Source organism: Uloborus diversus, chromosome 7 (genome assembly GCF_026930045.1).
Source record: "Uloborus diversus isolate 005 chromosome 7, Udiv.v.3.1, whole genome shotgun sequence".
Taxonomy (NCBI): domain Eukaryota; kingdom Metazoa; phylum Arthropoda; class Arachnida; order Araneae; family Uloboridae; genus Uloborus; species Uloborus diversus.
Window position 1 is genome coordinate 152,546,392 of NC_072737.1, and position 13,837 is coordinate 152,560,228.

The following is a 13,837-nucleotide window of genomic DNA, read 5'->3' on the forward strand; positions in this document are numbered from 1 at the left end:
AAATTATTAGTAATGTAACAATTTAATTCATATTAAAAGTGAGTAATTAATTATTAAACGTTAAAAAAAAGAAGAAAATGTCTTATTACTGTGCACCGACTAATGAATTTTTTTTATTTCTGAATCATATTACTGTAAAAGTAGATAACAGAAGAAAAATAAGTAATACAGCTAATGATAAGTTAACTCCATTAAAATTGATAAAAATGTAAAGTGAAATATCAGCTATAAATAATAAAAAGAAAACTTAATTTAAATTCTACATATTGTAATAATAATATAGGAAAATAAAGAGTGATTTGAGGATGGCATTTACTATTTTGAAGACTTTAATTTGTGCTAATTGAAAATATCGGATATATTAAAATATCCAATATGTATCAAAACATCGGATGTATTTCATATTTTCGAAAATATCATGATATTTTCGGACCCTGCTTACGTATGCATCGCCACTTACGCACCATGAGGGGGGGGGGGGGCATACGAAGGTCTACCCGCTTTTTGCCCCCCTCCCCTACATTACAAATTCAGCCAACGATGGCGACGTCCGTCCTATTGGAGAAATATTACCAAATTTTTTGCGTAATTAGCGAAAATATATATGCCCACTTCCAATCGATGAAAAACTAAAATTTTCTTTAGACAGAATAGAAATTATTAACACCTAAAGAAGTACTAATAATAGAAATATAAAAAATTTAACTACTTTTTGTTTCCACTGTATTTTTCTGGAAGTTGTTTTATATTTTAAACCGTCATAAATACTTGCTCTATTTGTCGCATTATGTGAACACACATGAAGAACTCTAGTCCGTAATAGCAGCAACTCGCGACTGCTGGTATCAGACCGATAGATGTCAAACGTACATAAAATGCAATCATGCGACGTAGTTAACATGAAACGATTGAAATTGACATTGACTTAGTCATGTCCGGTCTAATCTTCTTATCTGTTTTTTCTCAATAAAAATAATGAATTCTGTAGAAGTTGTTTTCCTGCCAGCGTAGGGTCTGTGCGGAGAAACCAATCTGCTGTCGATGTGCTATGATATTTTCCCCTTCCTTTTGCCATCCGTTTTTTTTTTTTTTTTTTTCAAAATTTACAATTTTATTTATCGATATATGTGTTAACATTTTAGACAAAGCTTTGGTGCTCTTTTTTAATCTAAAAATTCTGAGCAATAATTAAATAAATAAATAAATGAAAAGTTAGTAAATAAATAAAAAATGAAAAACATGAAAATATATGTGATCCTTTTAAATTTTAGATAAGTTGTTTCGTCTTGCGATTTCAAACCCTAACGCAAAGCTGCAACTAATATATTCTTTCATTAGTTATGAACAGCGAAAATTGCAGAATTTGTTTGAGCAACTATTCTCGAATTTGTATAAAAAAACAAAACAACATCTTGTTTAAATGACAGGTTAATGCCGCAAATGGGGAAAAAAAGCATGAAAGAAACTAGTGTTCTTAATCTGTCGGTTTACTACTAAAACAAAAAAAAAGTTAAAGCTCAAGCTGATTCATTTCTACAATTTAATTTTCTTTTTTCGAATAAATAAATAAATAAATAATAGGGTCTGGTGGTGTAAAGTGGCCATAAAATCTAGGTCTTTCAATTTAAATTAATGATAAATACAAAAGTTTATTTTAAAACTTCAAATTTTTTTGGTTGCTATTTTACATTTCATTAATAAAGAACACATTTCACTGAATTTTGGAAGAAAACAATTGATTTAAATACCTCAGTGGCATTTTCTTTTTCATATTTGTTAATGAGCTGGTCTGGGGTAAAGTGATCATTGTTGAAAATAAATTAGATGTAAAACCATCATAAATAACCAGAATTTTTTTATAATTTCTTAATGATGTCTAAATTATCTATATTACATAGTAAGAAAATATTACACCCAAAGAGAGTTCTAAGAAATTATTACTTTACCAAAAGACAAAACGGAAAAAAGTAGTTAATCTTTCTCTAAGTATTCAATTTATAAAAAATACATCTAATTCTAATCTTCTTCGTTTTCCAGAAATTTAGCGTCGTTTTCTAGAGAGGAAACATAAATTATTCTACTAGAACACTTTTAAAGCTGCGGTTGCAGAAGAATTGCTAAGACTTTTTCATACATTATAGGATTACAATCTTGCACTAATTCAATTGATATTTATTACATTTTAACTTAGTTTTACTTAGTCTAATTTACCTTCAAAATATTTAATTTTTAGTAAAATTAATATTTAACTGATATCCGCGATATAAATCGTGGTTAAATTAGATGAAGGATTTTAGATGAAGTATCTATGTTAAGACTAACCCATGACCACTTTACCCCATCTTACTTAAGTTGTTCTGAAATATTATATTAAATTAATCCAACTTAGATATTTATGCAGACGTGTTCTTAAGACGACCGGCAAGCTGCATGCACTACCAATCTGACAAAAATTTTAATGAACAAAATTTTACAAGTAAGTTAAAAGAAGCGTTTAAGTTTTAAAATGTTTCATAAGGAATAAAAAAGACTTTTTTTCACCAAATAAGGTATGACCAGAATTAAAATTAGTAATTCAAAACTTAATTCCTAATTGTTAAAATCTAAAATAAAAAAATACCCCCATTCTTGCATTTATTTCAAATATATAGCTTTTTATTTGATATACAACCACTTTACCCCATTAACTACTTTTTCCCACCAGACCCTACTATGTTTCTAATTTGCTAAAGGTAACTCTGTGAGGTTGCCCTTCTTTATGTTTCGATCCCAGTAAAGTTCACATCTAAAAAAAAAAAAAAAGAAAGAAAAAAAAGAAAATTCTTCATCACATCAACGAGGTTGAAATTTAACAATAGGCATCTATAAAATTAGAATATCAAGCCATAATACTTAAAAATAGGTAATGCAGAGAAGAGTTAGAACAATAATAGACTGTTCTAAAGCAAAATAAACTAAATTAATTTGTTGAATGCTTGTATGTAAATAAATATGCGTAGAAATGAAGTATTATAGTAAATGCATGTTTATTTTTTCCTTTCAGAATGGCTTGAACGCCTTGCACCTTGCTGCAAAAGAAGGACACGTCACCGTTGTGACAGAGTTGCTAAAGCGAGGAGCTAATGTCAATGCTGCTACAAAGGTAATAGAAATTGTCTTAACTACTCAAGAATGTTGTAGCCTCTGCTTAATAATTTTGCGTCATCTAATAAAAGGTACTAAATTTGAGATACCTTTTGGATTCGTTCCAAGACTGCCTCGATAAATTCTTTCTTTCAAGCATCTGTAAACGTAGTGGTCTTAGTGGCTCATTGAAATCGTACTTAATTCAGCAATATTAATTTAGGGTCAAACATTTATTTGAAATTCTGTTTAAGGTTGCTTCAAATATATTTAAATGACGGCTATCTCCATTGCTGCATTCCTATCTCGGAAAAAAATTTTAACGTATGAGAAGACTAATTTATTTTGTTTACCAATTGTGTTACGTAAATTTCTATGATGTTTCCAGTTTTTGTAACAATACTAAATTGCTCAAAATAACTTTAAGTTTATAAAAGTACCAGTAATTTAACTTCACAACATTAAAAGCAAACTTAAATAGAATTTGGCGTATAATACTAACAAAATTGAACTTATTTTTCGATTTCACGAGCCGAGACAAAAAATTCTCAGATACAAAAAGAAAAAAAAGTTAAATCAAGTGTAAGAGTACGACATTAAACTGGCAACAATGTATAAGTTTCTTCCACCGCCACCTGCAGTCAAAATCAAAGTTGCATTGAAGATTGAAAAAAATAACATACGTTACTAATCTAGTCGACTCTGTAGCGGGAAGTTATTATTATTATTAATATTTAAAACCGATTTTCATTTTCTTTTTCGCTTCCAGAAAGGAAACACTGCTCTGCACATCGCCTCCCTTGCGGGTCAAGAGGAGGTCGTCAGGGTGCTCATTCAGCTGGGTGCGAACGTGAACGTGCAGTCTCAGAATGGCTTCACTCCCCTATACATGGCAGCCCAGGAGAACCATGATCACGTGGTCTCGTTCTTGCTGGCTAACGGGGCGAACCAGAGCCTCGCCACAGAAGTACGTGTACAGTTCTGTCTTTCCTGAAATATTATGGATCCTAAGTCAATTTTCATCCTTCTATTCTCACTATTTTCTTCATTCAAATTTAAACTAAAAGTAAGAAGGTTCAAGTCGCCATTTTGTCTCCGTGCCCTATTTTATACCCCTAAGTTTCTCTAATTTGAAACTAGATGTCGCCGCCGGTGATTTTTTTTTTCGTGCCCCAAAGCCCCGTTTATTTGTGGAAGTTTCTAGAGTCTAGTCAACTGAGTCAACGTTTCAGCTCAAAGAGTCTGATTTTCAAAAACGTAAGTTTTGGTAATACTATTTGTAAATGCCCTTTTCGTTTTGTTAGAATGTGTGTATTTAGTTGAATTTCGCACTTTTATTTAGGTAAGATATAAACTAAATTATCTGAGCGTTTTACCACGTAAGGTTCACTTCACGTAGAGCAGAAATATGCCATACTGTCAAATATGGTGTTCCTGTTTTCGCCTCTTACCGAGATTCGAGGAAAAAACAATGATGCAGTGTATCAAAAGTGGCCAAAATGTTTTTTTGCAGAAAAACAGAAGAAATACAGGTGTGCTGCCTTTACGGCACCTTATGGCAACATGAAATGTGCTCCGGAGTGCAGAACGAAAACAAATTCGTTTGTGACGTTTGTTTGGAAGGTTGAAAAATTAATCTTACAATTGTTAATTAAACATTTTGTGCCAATATTGCACAATCTGTGACGTTTTACTTTAACACTGTTCTTAATCCGTATTTGTTTTTATAGTTGCATGAAACCAGTTTATAGCCTCTTGTAATCGTTATTCAGGGCTTTTGAAAAATGTTATTAAAATGCCCAATTATTACGCCTTTTACTGATTGGTTAACTTTATCTTTGCATTTCTTCGATAACGTTTTCTTCATGTATTGCAAACATCCTACATTCCTTGTAGACGGAATGTTAAACGTATGTATCTTTCCAGGACGGTTTCACCCCGTTAGCTGTCGCACTGCAACAAGGTCACGACCGGGTGGTGGCTGTTCTCCTGGAAAACGACACCAAAGGACGCGTCCGGCTGCCGGCGTTGCACATTGCTGCTAAAAAGGATGACTGCAAAGCGGCCACTTTACTCCTACAGAGCGACCACAATCCAGACGTCACCTCTAAGGTACGTTTCCATACATGAATAGAGAAAAACTTCGAATTATCCTTGAGCCTAACCAAAGCCCCCCCCCCTCCCCAGATATCAACCATTAAATGGAACTTAGGGACCATTCATTAATTACGCAAGGATGATTTTGGCAATTTTAGACCCTCCTCCCCAGGGGTGCCCATCACCCCCCCAGTTCAATGGCATAAATCCCCCCCCCCAAAATGTTCCTCAATTCTTTCCCTTTTTAATTTATTTTATTTTTCAACCCTCTTTTTTATTTTATTTACTTTTTTTGAATATATATTTTTATTTTTAGTTTACTTTTTATTTTACTTACTTTTTTAAATATATTTTTTTTGTGTATTTATTTATTAATTTATTTATAACTATTATTATTATTATTATTATTATTTGAAAAGTTCTGCGCTAAACTAAATAAATAAATGAAATAAAATATAAACAGAATAAAATAAAACAAATAATTTAAACTCAAAATAAATCAAAAAATAAATTAAAATGAATAAATTCAAATAAATACATAAAAAAATTAATTTAAATAAATAAATTAAAAATATCCTCCTAAAAATTTTGATGGTACAACTTGCGCCATAACCCCCCCTTCCCCTGTGGGCACCCTTGCCTCCTCTCCCCATGTAAGGGTACTTAAGATTTTTCTAACCCCCCCCCCCCCCCAATTATTACTTAATATTCCATTTCGTTTTTCAAAATAATAAAATAACGAATCTTACATCTCTGGAATCGTTATTGAATTCACTAATATTAAATTAAACCTTTTTTTGTACAGAAATATTGACCAAAAAGTTGGAATCTAGACTTATTGTTTTCTCGACATTTTGTTGTATATGATGCGATAGTAATTGAAAATAAAACATGCCATACATAGTGCCATTCGTTTTTATATTTTACACTATTCATCCTTTGTAAAACAAGTAAAAGACAGCTCATCCTAATACGTTTTTTACCTTTCAGACGGAAATTAAATGTAAACCGCGTAATTTCAAATGTAAAATATCGACTTGGAAAATATTACGTAAGAATGGGTTTGACCCCCTCCCCCAAGTAATTGTATGTAGAGATTTTTCCAAGTCCCCCTCTCCCTCGGGACCCTTACGTAATTAATGAATTTCTCCTTATTTCCGGGATGTAAGAGGACTTATGTGACTAAGAAACTCTTTGACTCTTTTTTCTAAACGCTCATTCCGTTTAAACAGGGAAAATTTTTGGTAGTTTCTGAAACGAAAGAGGAAGATTCCGTTCATGATTTAGCGAATATGGATGCATTTTGCTGGTGGTGGAGAAAATGTCACTGAAGATAATTAAATGTGATGGGGACAAAAGATGTAAAATTTCCGAAAAATTTGACGCAGTGGGAAAAAAAATTCTTTTTACCGTTTTTTCTCTGAAAAAAAAAAAAAAAATGGATAGAATGATTAATGAGAAGAAATATTTAACAAAAAGTTGAAATCTAGACTATTTTTTTTTTGTATATGATGTGATATTAATTAAAAATAAAACTAGCCATGCAGTGTGTAACTTTTTTTTTAACAGTATTCATTCTTTGTAAAATAAGTAAAAAATATCTCATCCTAATACGTTTTTTACCCTCCAAACGCAAATGAAATATGATTCCTGCTAAACCACTTGACCGCGCGATTTCTTTGAAAATATTACGTGAGAACGGGTTGACCAGTAACGTAGCTAGGATGGGAGAGGGGGCGGTCCGCCCCGGGCGGCACTTTTTTGGGAAGGCAAATTGACAGTTTTGGTGTGGAGCAAAAACCTATTTTCCTAATAAGTAAATTATGAGTTTAATCTATGACTGCTGGCAAAAATAAAATATCTTTGAAATGTAAGACTTTCGTATTACTACCTGAATAAAATTATAACCAGAAAATTACTACTACATACAAAACAAGAGTTTTCCTTGGCATCATTTCAATCAATTCCTTTTTTTTTTCTGGGGAGGGCGGGGACAGTGGCAAATCAAGGGACCAATGTTTTTTTCTACTGTAGAGCAGGGGTTCCCAACCTGTGGGTCGCGACTCCCTTGGGGGTCGTGAAGCATTTCTCATGGGATCGCGACATTATCTCTGTATTTAAAAATACATTTTTGCAAAGTTTAAACATTAAAATATGTAGGGGGAAAATAGCATCATTTTAGAGTAGCATCAATACTTGAGCGCAATGGCGAGTCCAGAAGGGGCTATGGGACTGCAGCAACCCCCGCCCCTTTCATACCAGAGTACCTGATTCCAGAATTTCCTCTAATGTTATCTTAAATTTTGGTTTAGAGACTTCAATCTCTTCAAATCCCCCCCCCCCCCCGCTCCTTTTACTATTCTTTTGCAAGAGTATGGAATTTAATTTCGTTTTTTTTTTCTTAGATTAGGTTTTTAGTTTTATTGTAAACACATTTGACAGTTTAATATTTTTGCTACTTCACAACAAAAGGGCGGCAAATTGAGGGATCGCCCTGGGCGGCAAACACTTTAGTTACGCCACTGGGTTTGACACCACCTCCTCCAAGTAAGGGCATGTTTCCATTTTTTAAAAATATAAAAGAAAAAAAATACAAGAAATAAAAAATCAGTTTGGAATTTTTTTCTCAATTTGTTTGCACTGTTACTTGCTTTCCCATCTCCATACACAAATTTAACATATAGTGGGCCGTAATATAGGAACTCCCGGCCTTTTCAATGATTCAAATTTGAAAGTACATGTTCTAAAGACTAGTTATAGTTTCTCTGCTGCGACAAAATGGCGAAATAAAATGATTTTGTAAAAACAATTTATAGAACAAGCAATAAAAATAATTATTGATTATAATTTGTTTAAAGTATTTTAGACCACTGTGTTAATATTTCAAAATATTTTCTTTTACAGAGTGGCTTTACCCCGCTACACATCGCTGCCCACTATGGCAATGAAAACATTGCCAAAATCCTACTAAGCAAAGGAGCTGATGTTAACTATGCAGCCAAGGTATGCTACATAATAGAATTAAACATCTTATTTACATTTCCACATAACCTTATAAAAAAATTATATAGCAAAATGATATGGCGATAGGGGGTTAAGTTGATTGGAAAATGTTTGGTTTTGAAGTATTATTGTTCGAATAATTTGGATTAGTGGAAAAAACTTGCTGCGTCAGTAGCTGAAAGTTTCTATAGGCATGTAACTTTCAGACAGTTTAGAAAAAAAGTTTAATATTTCGAATGTAGTTTTATGAATTACTGACGGCTATTTAAAGTCTTTTTTGAGATCATGCTAATCGCAAATTCTTCTGAATAATAGAAATGAAATCGTTTAAAATGTAATTAGAAACAGAAAGAAACCATTTGTGGTTAACATGATATTACTCAGTAAAAGTTAAAACTCTTTACTGTATTTCATATGAATACATAGTCATGCCTCACAATGTTAAATAAAAGCAGTATTTAATAAAAATACTATACAGAAAAAAAGAAGAAAATAGTTGCTTCTTCCATCACAAAAAAAAAAATACAGATGAGTAAAAGAATAGCTAAAGAAATACTGATCAGTCAGTTCTTTGGTTTTTCCCCAAATTTGAATTACAAGGAATTAAATTAGTGAAAGAATTTAATAAAACGAGTTAATGAATTTAAAAAAAAAAATAATTTTTAGAAGTTTTTCTGTATGTTTTTGATCAAATGCAGTTGAGTTGAGAAACAAGAATTCTTAGTTTTGCACGTTCTTTAATCATTTGAAAATGTGTTGTTCCAGCATCAAATTACTCCTCTCCATGTAGCGTCGAAATGGGGCAAAACAAATATGGTTGCTCTACTTCTGGAGAAAGGTGCTAACATTGAAGCTTCAACCAGGGTAAGTTGACATTTCCAATATGTGTGTTGCAACTGCCTGCATTTCATGAGTTAAACTGTTCTCTTTCAATGTCGTAGGGTTTTTTTTTTTTTTTTTTTTTGAGCAATCAGGTTTGGTTATTGTTCTCACCTGACAGTTTTGAATTCCTATGATTTTATTTTCTCCCCGCCTCCCTCTGCAGCACAACGGTCTGCCGGCCGGCCGCCTCACGATGCTGCTCCTCTAGCGAAAACCGTTTCCAACCGTCCGAATCGTACGAACCTCCGACGTCCAAACCGTCACTTACTTGCCTACACTTACACACTGCAAAAACGATTCAGAAACGTTACTGGAAAATAATAGGCAGCTAATGTGCCCAACTTCTTCCAATAACATATCTTGGAAAAACCAGGAACGTTTTCCGCTAAAAGTCAGTAACCTTTCTGAAATTAACATTGAAACTTTCTGAAGAAATGCGGAATATCTTTTGTTAAAGTCAATCATGTCTCTAGAACCTTAGAGAAAAATTAAGTAGGTTTAGTGTTTTTGATTAGAACCTTCCTGATTTACCAAGAAGGCTCCATAGAAATCAGAGCGACCACGGCCAAAGCTATGCAAGAAGGAACCAGCCATATCTCTTGTCTGCAGTTCCTGCCTTGCAAAGCTGTAGCCATCCATTGACTTTTTCGCTCATCATTAAGAGCTTAGTCAACCTGGACAAGCCGTAAGCAATCATAGGCCGATACACTTAATAAACACGCTCATTCAATCTTTAAACTGGTTGCTAAAAAAATTTCCACAACAGTGAAGAGTCTAAATGCGTGCAACTTGTAGCGATTCAGGAAACTTTTTTGTGATGATACTTGTTTTTACGGGAAAATAGGTGAAAACGTGTGAAATCCCGAGACGTTCCACGGAAATAACCAGTAACGTTTCGGAATTTTTTTACAGTGCACATACACCTACACACACAAACACATACAGACACCTACACATACACACACACAAACACATACACACACCTACACATACACACAATTACCCACACATACACATACCCCCACACAAAAACACATACACACAACTACCCACACACACATGCCCCCCCCCCCCCACACAGAAACACACGCCTACATATACACACATATATTGCGAAAAACATAATTTGAATTCAAGATGTCAAAGTTCAAATAATTTTTTTTTGCTTCTAATTCATTTTCATTACGATCAAAGAACAAATTTCTGTCGTAAACAGAAAATTTGTATAATAAGATAATTTGCTTATACATGCTCGTTTTCAAAATTTGCATTGCTACTTAGCTACAAATGTTGACGGGAGAAGCGGGGTCAAAAAATAAATATTGCTACTAAAACACTGATATTATTAATTTTTGAAGGAAATTTTTACGGCAAATGAAAATATATTTCACTTTAAATTAAACGTTATGAATCACAGTTTGTTTTAAGAATAATATGACATTCACTTGGCAACCAAAATGTGTGTAAGAAAAAGCGTTGAAACGATAGGAAGAAAAGGAACCAATATTTCGGCACAGAATAACATTTTAAACTTACACTAATGTGTCAGAATGTAGAAAACTATGAACGGAAGTAAAAATTGACAGAATGGGAAGAAAAAGTTTTTTTAATTAAAGTATTATTTGCAAATAAAAAAATTTGAGCCTGAAATCAAGAAAACTACAGATAATATTGAAAGAAAATAACGGTTGAAAAGCGCAGTCAAATAACCACCCTGTACATTTTCCGTGATAACGTCGGGAAAATTATAACATGCGTTTTGTTTTAATATTTAACTAAATGGGATCAATTCCGAAATTTCAAAAGTTTTTTTTTCTTAAACAGCATACTTAAAAACATAGGATCGGACCATTTAAAAAATAATTTGACTAAGATTAATATTTAAAAAAAAATGTTTTAATCGGTGCGCTTTCGTTGTTTACGCTTCTGCCGATGACATCACAAATGATGAAACGTCATTCACTGTTGCCATTCGCAGATCACAATATTTAATTCGCTTCTTTATTCACATGTACTGGCAACGGTATGGTTGATAGCAAGCGTAGAGCACAATATTTATTTCACTTCTTGATTATCGTAACGTGGAAATGCGGTAGAAATATGCGCCAAAGTGCATCATTAGTGATATCATAATGACCAAGCCTTATTTTCAAGATCAGTCATTTTAAAAATTAATTAAAAATGAAGCGTTGGGAAAATGAAAGTTTTTTCTCACTCCATGTTTTTTTATTTTATTTATTTATTTATTTATTTATTTATTTATTTTGCTTATTCTATCAATATCAGATACTAAAAGCAGTACTTTTAACTGAAGGAAACAACCCCATTATGAATCTCTTTAATCAATGGTTGTAAAATATTTCAACTTAATACCAATTTTCATACATACTCCGGTGAATATTTTTATCGGTTCGTTCATGATCTTTATAGTCCTAATCAAGCTTTTCACGACAATACCTAAACCAACGTCCTAGCTAAAAGTTTTTCCGCAATACACTAATTCGTAACTTCTCACAACGCAAAATTACAGCTATTGCGCCTACACTAGTCCGACAATGCCACGGGCAAAACAATTACTGCAAGACAAATACGTAAAAACATGCTTTCGTAACTGTAACCTTAACCTCATTGATACATTATTCGTCTCGAAGTTATGAAAAATTTAAATCGGACAGTATTTTGAAAGAGCAAAAAAATTTGAACCATCACTCTACGTAATTAGCGAAAATACATTTACGTGTCCAAAGAGTTGATGAGAATGAAAAATGAGATCAATCGAAACTAGAAAACATCTACAACAATAAAGTTAAACATACCTTATTATGTGCCTGTGTTTCGTTCTTTTAATTTTTTTAAATTAAAGTACAATCTACAACTTATTTCAGAATTACTTTTTTTTTAACAGATAATTTGATTTTCAAGAAGAAAATATGTGAAATTTAGGTTGAAAATTTTCGAGTGTGTGAAATAAAATTTATGTAATGCACATCGAGTTTATCTCAAACAAAAAACTATCCTAAATTTCGTAGTCTTCTTCATCAAATTATTTTAATTTACTTTACAGGATGGTTTGACGCCTCTTCATTGTGCTTCTCGCAGTGGTCACGAACAAGTGGTTGATTTACTACTCGAAAAAGGCGCACCTTTCTTAGCTAAGACTAAGGTAAATGAAAAGTACACGTTTCCAATTTTGAAATTCTAGCTATATTAAATAGAAATGTCGCAAGTGATGAGGGATAATTTATCTATTATTTGTTAATTTCTGTTTTAGAATGGATTGGCTCCCTTACACATGGCCTCTCAGGGTGATCACGTGGACAGTGCTCGTATTTTGTTGTACCATAAAGCTCCCGTTGATGACGTCACCGTGGTAAGTTTAATGATATGATTTATTTATATAAGACGCTTGGATTTATCAATAGCTCTATTTCAAAGAAATCTAAAGAAGTTCTTGTGCCCTTATATAGAAGTTTGGTAAGACCTCATTTGGAGTATGCTGTTCAGTTTTCGTCTCCTTATATTAAGAATGATATTAATGTATTGGAAAGGGTTCAAAGGCGGGCTACAAGGCTAATAAATGGACTTTCTCATTTAGACTATGATTCCAATCTTAGAAGGCTAAAAATGTACTGTCTTGAGCAAAGAAGAGACCGAGGGAACATGATTCAGTTGTTTAAATTTATTAAAATGAAAGATGTTACGGGGCTGAAGTTTAGCACTGAAAACAGGACAAGAGGTCATTGTTTTAAGCTATTTAAATCTCAGGCTAATATGGATATTAGGAAAACTTATTATTATTGCAGGGTAGTGGAACCTTGGAACAGCTTACCGGAAGAGGTGTTAATGAGCAAGGGAGTAGATAGTTTTAAGAGGGCCATTGATCTTCACTGGGGATTGTAAATTGATTAGGACCAGTCTAGCTGAACCCAAAGCCTGTTGTTTGTCGTCACTTTTGTATTTTGTATTTGTATTTGTATTTATATTTAACTGTAGTATCGGAATTTTAAGATTATCACTGTGAATGCTTGAAGTAATGAAACACTTCCATAACTCCTAAACTGCAAACAAATACTAAATCTCTAACATTTTTTCTCTATCTCCCACTTAGTATTGTGCAGATAGTGATTGTTCTTGCACACGAAATCAGACTGTTTTTTACCCAACGACGCAGAAAGCAAGGTGGCTATATTTGGCGCGTGTCTGTGGCATCCTAGTACTGAAACGTATGAACCGATTTTAGTTATTATTTTTGCGTTAAAAAGGTACCTTGATCGAGAGTGTTTTTGTTAAAGTCTCATCTTTTTTTTTTAAGTTTTTAATTACCAGAGATTTTAATTAAAAACCTTATTCACATTATTTTGCAATTTTAGTGGTGGAAACTTACTCACAAATTTAAAGTATTAGTACCAATCAAAAGAACTATTTTTTCCTGCGCCTGTTGGAATTCGTTTCGAACTTTCAAGTTATGTAGATATGGAATTATAGCTTTATTTTAATTCAAATTTTTACTAATAATAAAGCTGAAAGTCTCTCTGTCCGGATATCTGCATCTCTGTCTGTCTGGATGTCTGGATCTCTGTGACGCACATAGTGTCTAGACCGTTCGGCTGATTTTCAAGAAATTTGGCCCAAAGTTAATTTGTAGCATGGGAGTGTGCACCTCGAAGCGATTTTTCGAAAATTCGATTTTGTTCTTTTCTATTCCAATTTTAAGAACATTTTACCCAGCAAA

At 32.9% G+C, this 13,837-nt stretch overlaps 1 protein-coding gene across 1 annotated transcript in view; it reads left to right on the top strand.

Moving 5' to 3' along the window:
• Positions 1-13,837, top strand: part of LOC129226948 (ankyrin-2-like) — a 227,201-nt gene that overhangs the window by 68,649 nt on the left and 144,715 nt on the right. Inside the window, exons 3-9 of the mRNA XM_054861576.1 lie at positions 3,044-3,142; positions 3,893-4,090; positions 5,050-5,235; positions 8,125-8,223; positions 8,989-9,087; positions 12,170-12,268; positions 12,377-12,475. Coding sequence (XP_054717551.1) covers positions 3,044-3,142; positions 3,893-4,090; positions 5,050-5,235; positions 8,125-8,223; positions 8,989-9,087; positions 12,170-12,268; positions 12,377-12,475 — 879 coding nt within the window. The remainder of the gene's footprint in view (positions 1-3,043; positions 3,143-3,892; positions 4,091-5,049; positions 5,236-8,124; positions 8,224-8,988; positions 9,088-12,169; positions 12,269-12,376; positions 12,476-13,837) is intronic.